The sequence below is a fragment of the Lycium barbarum genome, chromosome 8, assembly GCF_019175385.1.
Source record: "Lycium barbarum isolate Lr01 chromosome 8, ASM1917538v2, whole genome shotgun sequence".
NCBI classification, from domain to species: Eukaryota; Viridiplantae; Streptophyta; class Magnoliopsida; order Solanales; family Solanaceae; genus Lycium; species Lycium barbarum.
Window position 1 is genome coordinate 48,390,715 of NC_083344.1, and position 12,466 is coordinate 48,403,180.

Below are 12,466 nucleotides of genomic sequence, written 5' to 3' on the forward strand. Positions count from 1 at the left end.
AGTTTTCCGATCATCACTTTGACACCAAAGACGACAGAATCGTAGAGAGAGAAGCTCAACCGTAGGGTTTCACACAACAACAAAGGACCTGGTCCTTTTTATCTTTTTAGTATTTACAAATTTAATATGTTTTTTCCATTCTGAACACTTAGTGGTCGTTTGGTTTGAGGTCAAAATAGTCCCGGGATTACAATTCCGGGACTAATTTATACCATCTGTTGGTATTATTTTATACCATCTGAAAGATGGTATAAAATAATACCCGTATAAGTGGGTTAAGAAGGTATAAGTTGAGTTATTCCAGCACTAATTTTTATACCACGTTTGGTACAAGGTATAAAATAATCCCGGGATAAATCTATACCTTATACCAAACGTGGTATAAAAATTAGTACCGGTATAACCCATGCTATACCTTAAACCAAACGACCACTTAGGGACCAAAGTTTGGTCCTATTGCTTTTTTCTTTTTTGGCATAAATTAATAAAAGGCCCCGTTGAGGGTAAATTTATTTTAAAAAAAAAAACTAAATGAGCCCAATTATTTTTTAAACTTATTTTAACCACAAAATAACTTATAAGCTGACCAGCCAAACATTCAAAAAAGCTGAAAACAGCTTGTTAACTTATAAGTCAATCCAAACGGGATCTATTTTTTACTGTGTCCATAGTGCCAAACCATCCCTGTAGTCTTGCGCTCCGAAATTCGAACGAAGAAAAGCGCGGGTTGGAAGAATTGCAGTGCTAGGGTTTCTCTACTGGAATGGGAGAGTTGACTGTTGATGGTTCGCTTTGGTGGGAACCCTTCACGCATTTGGTCGCTGAACTCGAATCTGTTTCTCTCTCCTCCGGCCTTCCTCCCACTCTGGTAAGTAATCCCCATCTTAATTAGAGTAGGAGTATTATGCACTAGAACAATGGTGGTGTTCTGGTAAGCCTCTAGTAATTTTGTCTTATAGGAACTAGGAAGGAATCACCTAGCTTTCACTCTACTCTCCACATGCTTCGAATTGTGATTTTGTATACACCTATATCGTCATTTTCCTTCTCTACTCATGAATAGTGTGGATAGAAAAACCTAGGTCATACTGGGTTCGACCTAATTCTCAGACGAAAATTATGATTTTGTCTACAATATTTGGTATAAATGCGTTTGTAGAATTGAATTATCCCTACATCTATCAATATATTTTTTGTTTTACTCATTCCAATTGCGGAAATCAAATTTTTTCAGGAGAAGAAGATAAAGGACAACCATGCCTGGTTTTTGGACACAATTTCACTATTTAAGCCACCAAACCAGAAATCAAGGGAGGCTTTAGATGCGACCCGACTAAAGATTGGTCTACACCAGATTACTGTAGAGACTGATAAAAAAGAAGCAGCCTTGAAAATTAGTTCTGCTTTGGTAAAGATCTACTTTTTCTGGACCATTTGCAAATTTTGGCAGTGAACTCATAGTGTTGCGTGGATGTGGTTTGTCAATGCAGAAAGGGGTTTTTTTTTTTTTCCTTTCTGTTTGATATGGAAGACCATTACAGTTATTCTACTTCTTGCCTTATTTAGTTTATTGTTGGGACGGAGTTAACTTCTCATATTTTTGCAGTGTTTAGATGAGGTGCAGTCATATATTCTTGTTCATAGAACGATTATTCAAAATAGTATTGTTTCTGATGGTGTGTTTCGCGAGCTTCCTCATTTGGTGAGTAACACAATTCCCTCGCTCTTTCATTCTGTATTGCTACTCATCAGTATTTAACAGTTCTTATTAATATTGTGTGGAATAACCTCTAGCCTGTCACTCCTGTGCTTAGTTCAGTGGCAAAGGTTGGAACTTGTGACTTAGTCACAGGTTCGATCCCTGCGCCATGTGAACTAAGCCTGGAATGTAAGTGGAGAAGGGTAGAGGGCGGGCCCAGGGTTGGCTCCAGACGGATTATCGGTCATTGAAAAAAAAAAGAAAAGAAAAAAACAACTAGCTTGTTGAGGTATAAATAGGAAACATGTCTGTATCTACCCCCAACCAGCAGTATTGAAAATTTCAGGTAAACTAAGTGACACTTGATAATCAGTAAAATGTAGTTTTCTTGCAATTTAATGTTGAAAATGTAGTAGCATCTTTTTCATTATGTTGAACTACTTGTCGCAGGAAACTGTTTGTTTAACTTTTTTTTTTTTGATAAGGAAAACTGTCTGTTCAACTTGTCTTTCATTTTTCTCTGTCTCTTTTTTTATTTTTTTTTATTTACTGTTGTTATCCAGGTTATGCTCCAGTATTATTTGGAACGGCAATGTCTATTGAAGTGCACGCGTCAGATAATTATGCAAGCTTGTGAGTCTTTCTTCTGTTTGGTTGTTACCTATCGCGATGTTATTTTTAAATGGCTGTAATAGGAGGTGCATAGGACAGTCCTTAGTGTCATATATAAGTCCTGGTTATCAACAATTTAATTTTACCTTAAAACATTGGTAATATTCTTGGCTTGAATAGTTAGTTGAGACTCTTAATTTGAGCTCCAAATTTTTATATTATTTTGTAGCAAGATACTTTAGGTTTTAGGTCATTTTTAGTGAAATCTTTTGTTCATCTTGCTGCTACATTGTGGTATGGTCTGGTGTTGTAAAAAGTGAAAAGCTCTTAGAGATAAAGAAGGGCGTGAACTTTTTGTACGTCGTATGCCCACCTTTTTTGAAACATTTCTGGTCGTTTTGGTAGACAGCGATGGAACTGTTAGAGCCGATGTTCCTTTTAGAAGGGCAGAATTGAAGTGTAGTGTTGAACAAGTAGGTTTAACTGTTGAGTTCTACGGTGAACTCAACGGCGTTAGTTATAGTGATCTTGCTAGACGTGCTTGATTGGGTAATATTTTTGAATTAGATCGTGCCACTTTGAAATATGAACATTGAGTACAAAGTGCAATTAAATGTAGGTTAGTGAAGAAAGGTGCATAGGAACGAAATAAATAGAAAGAAAGTATATATGTAATGCAAGAAAAATAATTACGGAAAAGGGTCAAAAATGCCCTTAACGTATTCGAAATGGCTCAAAAATGGTCGTCCGCCTATTGGATAAAAAATGCCCCTCACATTATTTTCAGGCTTAATATTTCCCCTCCATTGATGACACAATTATATAACATTTAATTTTATTTATTGGTCCACATAAAATTCTAACCAAACCCAAGAAGACTCGACCATCCACGACCCATCCCAACAAAACCTGTTTTAAATTAACACTAACTAAGCGATAAAATAAATTCTTTCACCTCCCATTTTCTATTAATTTCTGTACCAACAATTTTAAAAAGTCAATTTTTCATATGTCTTTAAGAGACCTAATCCAACAATACCAACAAAGGAGTGGTAAAATTATTTGTTTTAATCAATACTGGCTGTTCTGGTAACAACATAATCCTAATTTACATGTACAAGCAAGGAGGTTACTCAAGCAGAAATCGGGCAATGTATTAAACAATGCATTAAATCATATATAATGCTGTAGAGGACACTTCAGGTTTTCAAACTCAACTTGCAAATTAGATATACACAATTTCTTAACATATGCATCATGGCTGCACAAACATCTTTCAAGTTACTTATGCTTTTACCAGTGTTGTTAAAGGCGCGCTTAAAGCGCGCTTAAGCCCTGAAGCGAGGCTCAAACCATGTTGAGCGCTTCGCCTCGCTTTATGTGCGCTTTAGTGTCATCATCAAGGCTCTAAGACATACTTTTCCTTGCCAATGAGCCTCCCTTGAAGGGGTGACACTAGATAATTCATATTTCACTTTATCGTAATATTTTTACAATTCTTTTGTCCATATATTTGTTATTCATGCTTATTATTATTAGTCTTGGACTAAACATATATAGATTTGTATTTTGCACCATTGCGCCTTTTTTCATTAAAGCCCACGCTTTATTTGCGCTTTGCGCTTAAAGCCCCAGCTAACCTTAGAGCTTTTTTGTGCTTTTCGCTTTTGATAACATTGGCTTTTACATATTCATTAGTTCAACATGCTAATTTAGTTATTTTTTTTTTAAATACAATTGCACCATCATGGTGGGGGTTTAGGCCAAATCTCCAAAAAAACCTTTGCATCCTTTCTTACTACAAATTTTTGAGCTTCCTAGTTCCTACTAATTTCTGCCCCTACAAGTCTAGAAGCTAATTATGATTTTTTCGCTTAGCTGCGTTACTTTAAATACGTAATTTATCGCTTAGTTGCGTTAATATAATATGGTTTTTGTGTTGGGTTAGGTCATGGATGAGATCCTTTTGGATTTGGTCAGAAATTTATGTGGACCAATAAATAAAGGTCATGTATTTAATTAAATGTTACTCCCTCCGTCCTGTTTTATATGAGGGTTTTTGACTTGGTACGGAGTTTAAGAAATAAAGGAAGTCTTTTGAAACTTGTGGTCTAAAACAACAAATAGAAATTTGTGAGGCTAGAAATCATTTCATTAAGGGTAAAAAGGTAAATTTAAAGTTGAATTGTTACTAAATCTAGAAAGGTATCATTCTTTTTGAGACTGTCTAAAAAGGAAAAGTTTCATATAAATTGGGATGGAGGGAGTATATAATTGCGTCGTTAATGGAGGGGCAATTTTAAGCTCGAAAATAACGTGAAGAGCATTTTTGATCCAGTAGGTGGAATGGGAGGGCATATTTGAACTATTTTTAATATGTTAAGGGCATTTTTGATCCAATAGGTGGAAGGTGGGCTTTTTAAGCCATATCTAATATGGTAAGGGCATTTTTGACCCTTTGCCGAAATAACTATTATCACAACTATATTAAAAAAATATAACCACTTACATTGCTGCAAAAGTTTATGACACCTGGTTGGTTTGATATTAATGATATGATATTTGATTATATTGAAAATAAAAAAAAAGATCAAAAAGTACAGTTAAGTGAAGTATACCTATTTTTTGATCAAGCCAATTAAGTGAAATATGTGAAGTAAAAATCATGTCCAAGTTCAAAAATCATTTTATGATTTTGGTTCGGATGCAACGATGTAGTTTTAATCATTTTAAATTCTTTTTTTTGTTTTTGATAATCGTGGTGTCCGGGCCAGCTTGCGCGCACCTCGACTAATTCCACGGAATACCTGCCACCTCCCACAACAACAGGTACTATGTAACTCTATGTAGTTTTAAATTCTTAATTCATAGTTATCAACTAGTTTACAACAGCAACAACAACAACTATGCCTCAATCCCAAACAAGTTGAGGTCCTTTATATGAATCCTTACGGACCATGTTCCCTATTTATATCATCTCAGTCCGAAATATTACAAAATAAAAATAAAAGTACTAGATGTTCTCTACATTTTTACTTGCATAAGAATCTCTAGTCTCTAAAAGACTTCTTTAGAAAGCATAGGACCTAAAGTGAACATATTAACATGACAAAAAATATTCCCAATTAATTGGTGTCGCCTATATAAACTTTTTCTTCCATCGTGCGCTATGATTCGCTAACTTTGCATTGATTACAAGAGATTGTAGGTCTTTCGTATGCTAAAATTGTAATTGCTTATTTCATTTACTAACATATTAGTTAATAATGTTTTTGCGGAACTCTTTTCTGTTTTTTTTAATAAAAAAGGAATAACGTTTGGTGAGCACTTAACATATCATTTTGTTACCTGCATTTATTGTTTGTACTGACCTCTTTTGTCTTCAAGACAAAACCTGGATGGTAAATGCACCTTAGTGCTAACATTACCAGTTTCAAAAAAAAAAAAAAAAAACAAGAACACCTAAGTGCTTTGGTGCCTGTATTTAAGCGCTGTTAAAGTGAGGGAGTGAGGGAAGCGTCTCAACTTGCGATGAACCTAAATTCAAGCTTAAGTGCGCCCACAAACTGACCTTTAAGGACGCTGCTTAGCTTTTCCTTGATTTTATTGTGCACTCTTTCATGCCATCTTTTTAGTACACTTAAGTGTCAACCAGTGTTGTCAAAGGCGCGCTTAAGCCCTGAAGCTAGGCTCAAACCATGTTGAGCGCTTCGCCTCGCTTTATGTGCGCTTCAATGTCATCATCAAGGCTCTAAGACATACTTTTCCTTGCCAATGAGCCTCTCTTGAAGGGTTGACACCAGATAATTCATATTTCACTTTATCGTAATATTTTTACAATTCCTTTGTCCATATGACTGTTATTCATGCTTATTATTATTAGTCTTGGACTAAACATATATAGATTTGTATTTTGCTTAAAGCCCCAGCTGACCTTAGAACTTTTTTGCGCTTTTCGCTTTTGATGACACTGGTGTCACCTATCAATTACACTTTCCGAGTGAGAAGTGTAAAATATGTGAACCCATCTTTGAAAGGTTTCAATTAAATTTGAGTAAATAATTTCTTCCATAATGTTTAGTTATACTTGTAGAATTGGTGCAACAAGAAATACTTTGATTCTTGAGTATTGTCTTAAAATTTGGACATTGAGTTCTGCAGTATCCCCTTCTTGTCTTTGTTAGTGGGAAAATATTTTGCTGTTGAGGAAAATGAACACTCAGCAACATGGCGGGCATCTAAGAAGACCTAAGTACTTGTGTGTTAGCATGGATATTAGGCCTGATTTCAGGAGAGACTGATATCTTCTTGTCACCTTCTCCCTTAATTTGCAGTTTTAAGTTAAATTAGAAAAGAAAGTACTTCATCAGCTTATTTGGGATTTCAATTGAAGTGTTTCTTCAAAAGGAAAAAACAGCTTTCTTCGAGATTAAGTTCAAGAATTGATCGTTACTTCTACCTAATGAAATTGTTGTTTTTTTGTTTGGCAAATGAATTGAAAATCTCTCTTTGAACTCACAGTTAAATTAATCTTCTTCTGAGACTGTTGTCATAGTTTGATATCTTCAAAGTTTTAACGCCAACAGAGCTGAAAGTCCTAATCAATGATCTGTTTGATTTTCCCCTCAGTCTTGGTCTTTTCTAACTCTTTTAGATGCTTGTCTCAACTTCTGAGGTACAACATATAAACATATTTGAAAGTTATGTCTATTTTCTTTTATTACGTTTAGTTTCTACAACGTCTCCACCATACTTGTTATGCATTATAAATGCATGTATTTCTTATCTTATTTGCCTCCTAATGCAGTATATATCGCGCCAAGATCTCAAGATGCGTCTATTGTAGATGAGGCACAGAGATTGATTTCTGATGGACTAGACAGGAAATTGTTTTCTGTCCTGCAGGAGAATCTATCATCCAACTTCCCTAAGAACATGGTAAACTATGTTGTGTATTCGGTGTTCAGAATTGAGGTTGTCTAACCTCAACTCAGGATGTGGTGATAAAAAATGCCGGCAAGTTTGTGCATGCATGGACTTTAAGGGATTGGATAATTTGATGAGTGTCTGAACTGGCTACTTTAAGAACTTAAGGATAGATATATATTTTTTTTGATGACCAGGGAACCCGCAGCCTCTACACTTTGGGTGCGCACAGGGTAAACCCCCCTCCTGTGTAATAGCCCGCAAACCACACAGGAGAGATAACCCGCACTAGGCAAGCCATGTGCGACGAGCTCGACCCAGAAAGCAAATCCCCTGCTGTCGTAGGCAGGGGGTTTCAAACCTGAGGATAGAGATATATTGTTGTATGAGCCCCTAAGAGTGGTTTCTTGGCCTTCTATCCACACCAAATAAAGGAAAACAAGAAAATAAGAGTGCTCTATCAGAGAAGAAATAACGAGAGTGAAACTTCACCTTCAAAGGTGACTTACTCTGCACAATTTCCCAATTTTCATAATCCTTTTCTTCTTCTAATAAGATAATAATTTGAATACTTGTGTATTAGAAAGGAATAAATTTTTTACCTTTCAAAGAGAAAAAGAAAAAAGAAAGAAAGCGTGTACTGTTGGATCATGATGCAAAACATGAAAAGAAGAAGAAGAAGAAGAAATCAAAGATTTTATCAGTACTTACAGTAAGCCAGCGTCACAAAACGCAGTTACAGATTATGCAAATCCTCTACTGTATCTAGGATTGCATCTTCAGCATCTACAATAACCAGGTTGCACCTTTGTTTAAGGCTATATACGTTTCTTCTGTTGCTTTAAAAAATTCTGCTATTTCTTTCGAGCCATACAGTCCATCAAATGGCTTGAGAAATGGTATTCCATTTCTTTCATGATTTCTTTCACAACCCCTCTTTGTTCCAGCATTGCAGTAGCTCAAAAATGCATTTTGGCATGGTCCAAGACATGCCAAATATTGCCAACAGACTAGTAACTCTACAATGCAAGAACAGGTGGCCAATATCTTCAGACTGTTCTTCACACATTGGGCATCTACTATAAAACTGAAATCCCCTCTTTTGGAGATTGGAATGAGTGAGACAAGCTTCCCTAACCACAATCCAAGAGAAGCAGGAGACCTTCAAAGGAGCCCTGCTAAACCAGTTCTTTTTCAAAGGCCATAAAACCTTGTCGTTGCTTGATTCCAACAACTGTAGCAACTTGTGACTGTAAAAGGACCTTTGGGATGGCCCATCCATACGGTAGAATCTATTTTAATATCTTCCAAAGTATGTTGCTAAGCAACTGAAACAAAAGACATAATCTTCCCACTTCCCAGTCATTTACGTTCCTTACAAGATAGAGATTCCAGTCTTCCGTTGAATAAAATCCAGCAATAATCTCATTGTGCTGAAAAAAAAAAACTGAAGATATCAGCAATTTCATCTTTAAGAGGAGTGTGACCCATCCATGCATCTTCCCAGAACCTATTTTCCTACCATTTCCAAGAATGAAACCCATATTTGTCTCAAATTTGTTCCAACATCCTCTTATCAAGAGAGAATTTTTGCACCACGATTCTCCTCCAAAGTGCATGTTCCTCCTTGTTGAATCTCCACTGTGACATTTCAGTAATAAGCTTTCGTTATGGCTCCTCAAATTCGTGATTCTCAAACCCCCTATTCTTTTATCTTTAATAACTGTCTTTCATTAACAAGCGAGGAGGAGTAAGCTTGTTTGATACCTTTCCAGAGAGTCTCTTCAATTTGTCCATGCTCTTCAAGGAGGATGGTGCCTGAAAAAGAGACATTGTATAAGTAGGAAGTGTGCTAATAACACTGTTAATCAGAGTAATTCTATCGCCCAGAGATGGGTATTTGTTTCTTGCAGTTTACCAACTTCTTCTCCGTCTTCAAGAACCTTGTTCCAAATAGATAATGATTTATATTTATCCCTCAAAGTTAAGCCGGAATCTTTGTAGGAAGGGAACCGATGTTGCACAACAAAATGTTAGCTAGTTGGCTGATGTTTGGCACGTTGTTAACAGGAAACAAAGAATTCTTTGAAAAATTTATATGCAGTCACGAGATGGCTTCAAATAAAGATAGAATCATCCTCAAAATCATAATATGATGTTGTTCTGCATCATGCATAATCAAAGTATCATCAGCATATAAAATGTGATTTTTTTGAAGATTCCATGTACCCCTACAATCTGCATGAAAACCAGAGATCCAGTTGGCCTGAGCTGCATTATATGTCATCAGGCTCAGCCCCTCCATGACTACAACAGAAAGAAAAAGAGAAAGAGGATCTTCTTGTCTGAGCCCTCTCTGTGTGTACCCTTACTAAGACCTGAGAATTATACTGTTGATAAGCAGAATCTCATCCAATTAATCCATTTTCTACCGAAGCCCAGTTGACTCAACAAATTCAACAAAAATTCCCAATTTATATGAATGAACACTTTTCCAATGTCCAATTTGCAAATTATTCCAGACTTCCCTGACTTCATCCTTGAATTCAAGCATTCATTAGTAATCAAGGCACCATCTGTGATGTGAGAAATGCCATTTGAGTGGAGTTGGTAAGATTGGGAAACACAGTTTTAAGTCTATCCGCCAATTCTTTAGAGAGTATCTTATAGAAACTACTTATGAGGCAACGAGTAAGCGATGAGGATTGAGGAAACTTGGAAGCAAATGTGAGATCTGGACTTCTATGACTTTCTAATATTTTAACACAAAGTTAAGTTGGAGATTATGAACTTGTAGCTCCAAGGACATCAAGGGAAACATGTGTATCAAGTCAAATTGGAAGCCACGTCAAAACAGTTCTATACCTTGACTCCCGCATAAGTTACTCTTTTCTTTCTTTAGTTAGAAATTTATTGGTTGCATTAGATAAATTTGTGGTTCTCTGTTTTTATTACATGAATGGCTGAGTTAGCTTGGCAACAAGGCTTCAGTATTTCAGATAGACCCAATCATTGTCTAAATTCTATTTATCAGTGTTCTAGATCGTACTTTCTTCTTCATTTTCTGTTTTAGTGAAATCCATTCTTGCTAATCATTTCATAGATTTGACTACTCCATTCTTGCTAATCATTTCATAGATTTGACTACCTGCCTTGTCATGCAAAATAGGATGTGGACCTTTATACTTTGTGGGCTGAGGAAATAGTAACTGAAGACAATCTTATATTGGATGTTCTTTTCCTCATATTTTACGAGTTCTGCCCCTGCACTGGTGAACTGTGGAAAAAATTCTGCTCGCTTTATGAGGTACTTCATTAAAGCTTTAGTTGCAGTGATTATCTCTTAGACTTACATATTTACTGATTCTAGCACATTCTATTTCAGGGATTCGTTTCAAATTCTTATAATTTTGGGAAGTTGGCTGTATCAGCTGAAGCGGTTTCCTCTATTTATCATGCCAAACTGCAGCTGCTGCTTATACTCATAGAAACTTTGGATTTGGAAAATCTTTTGCAGATGGTTCATGATGAAATTCCTTTCAGGTTGTCAACAGTTCGTTAGCTCCGTGCTTACCATTAGTTGTTGTACTTGTTTTTTTGGTCAAGTAAGGAATAAATTCATTAACAATGGGGAAAAAACCTCCATATACAAGAAATATACACAAACAGATGACATGCAAAAATACTTAGTTCTCTACAAAAGACACCCATCCTTCAATACAAATTGGAACCTCATGGGTGCAGCAAAACATTTTAAAGAAATGTACAAAATCAAGCCTGTCAAGTAAGGAATAAATTTATTAACAATGGGGAAAAAAACTTTCATATACAAGAAATATACATAAACAGATAACATGCAAAAATACTTAGTTCTCTACAAAAGACACCCATCCTTCAATACAAATTAGAACCTCATGGGTGCAGCAAAACATTTTAAAGAAATGTACAAAATCAAGCTTACTTCTTTCCAAAGTTCTCATGTTTCTCTCTATACAATTATATATACAACCCACAGTAAAGCCGACAAAGCAATATCCTACGCTCTATGTCTTCTCTTCCCATCATCTAAATGCGCAGCTGAATAGAGGATCCTTCTCCTACCCGCATGGTACACACTAACCCAAACATCTCAAAATCTCCCATTATACTTGTGATGCTATTTGACTATGAATAAAAGGTGGTCCATATCCTTTGCCACATTTTTGAACATGAAACACCAACTAACATAGGTGATCCTCTTTTTCCTCAAGTTTTCAGTAATCAGAATAGCTTATCTAGTTGCCAATCATACAAAAAAAGCACAACTTTCTTGGCGCCCTGGGCACCCAAACTGGAAAGTGTGGGAAGACTAATTCATCTCTAGCAAGCAACTTAACAACAACAGCATATCCATTGCAGTCCTACAAGTGGGGTCTTGGGAGGGTGGTGCGTACGCAGCCTTATTCCTACGTTGTGAAGGTGGAGAGACTGTTTCCGATAATAATACTTTACTAAGAAACGACCACCGTTCCTTAACTCTCATCTCTAAGAATCCCGACTCTCTAAAGGTTGGGTTTTGTTTGTAGAGCTTTTTAGGGAAATTCTGAAAATTTTCTAATTTCCAATCCTTAGGGTTCCTTCTAAATCAAAGATCCCAAACAACATTCCCTACTTGTTTTAATTTTTTATGAAGTAAGTAGATTCATTAAATGACATTAAGAAGACGCAAAATGATACAAGGATATAGCTTTTAAGCTTACAAAATAGACTTTGACTAGATCCATTACAATTAACCTATGTGTAGGGAGCTAACATAATCCAAAAATTGGTCACAAGTAGTTACACGGAAGTATTTTGACCAACTAAAAAGGTTTGCTAAACATCTAACCTTCAAGGAATAGTTGGGAGTTGATATCCATCAGAGGAGCCTGGAAGAGCATTCCTAACTTGCGTTCTTCGAGTTTGTTTGATTGTCGTCTCCTTTTGGCATAAAACTCTGCAATGTTACGTTTTGAGGCTGGTCTGATCCCTTCTTTGGTGAACCACAATTCTTTAAGTAGGCCTTTGGCCATGAAAACCAAATATTTTTCACTTTATTTGAAAACTTTGAAGTTGGAGTTGCAGATGGAGTTGTGTTTGGTTATCGTTTTTGCAAAGAATATTTGGTTGTTTGAATGTACTGAAAGTGAAAAAGTGAAAAAAAGAAGAAGTGAAAACGGGGTTTTTGGTGTTTTCCAAATTCCAAATACA

General features: G+C 36.0%; 1 protein-coding gene across 4 annotated transcripts in view; it reads left to right on the forward strand.

The window, feature by feature from the left end:
- The first annotated feature begins 648 nt into the window (after positions 1-648).
- The window catches only part of LOC132606141 (uncharacterized), a 57,745-nt gene continuing 45,927 nt past the window's right edge, over positions 649-12,466 (forward strand). For 3 of the 4 annotated variants that reach the window (XM_060319500.1, XM_060319502.1, XM_060319501.1), the window contains exons 1-7: positions 649-868; positions 1,235-1,408; positions 1,607-1,702; positions 2,263-2,332; positions 7,119-7,249; positions 10,407-10,544; positions 10,623-10,780. In XM_060319500.1, coding sequence (XP_060175483.1) covers positions 764-868; positions 1,235-1,408; positions 1,607-1,702; positions 2,263-2,332; positions 7,119-7,249; positions 10,407-10,544; positions 10,623-10,780 — 872 coding nt within the window. In that variant the 5' untranslated portion in view covers positions 649-763. Of the gene's footprint in view, positions 869-1,234; positions 1,409-1,606; positions 1,703-2,262; positions 2,333-5,085; positions 5,141-7,118; positions 7,250-10,406; positions 10,545-10,622; positions 10,781-12,466 lie in introns of those variants that run through there. The other variant, XM_060319504.1, reaches the window with a different exon arrangement.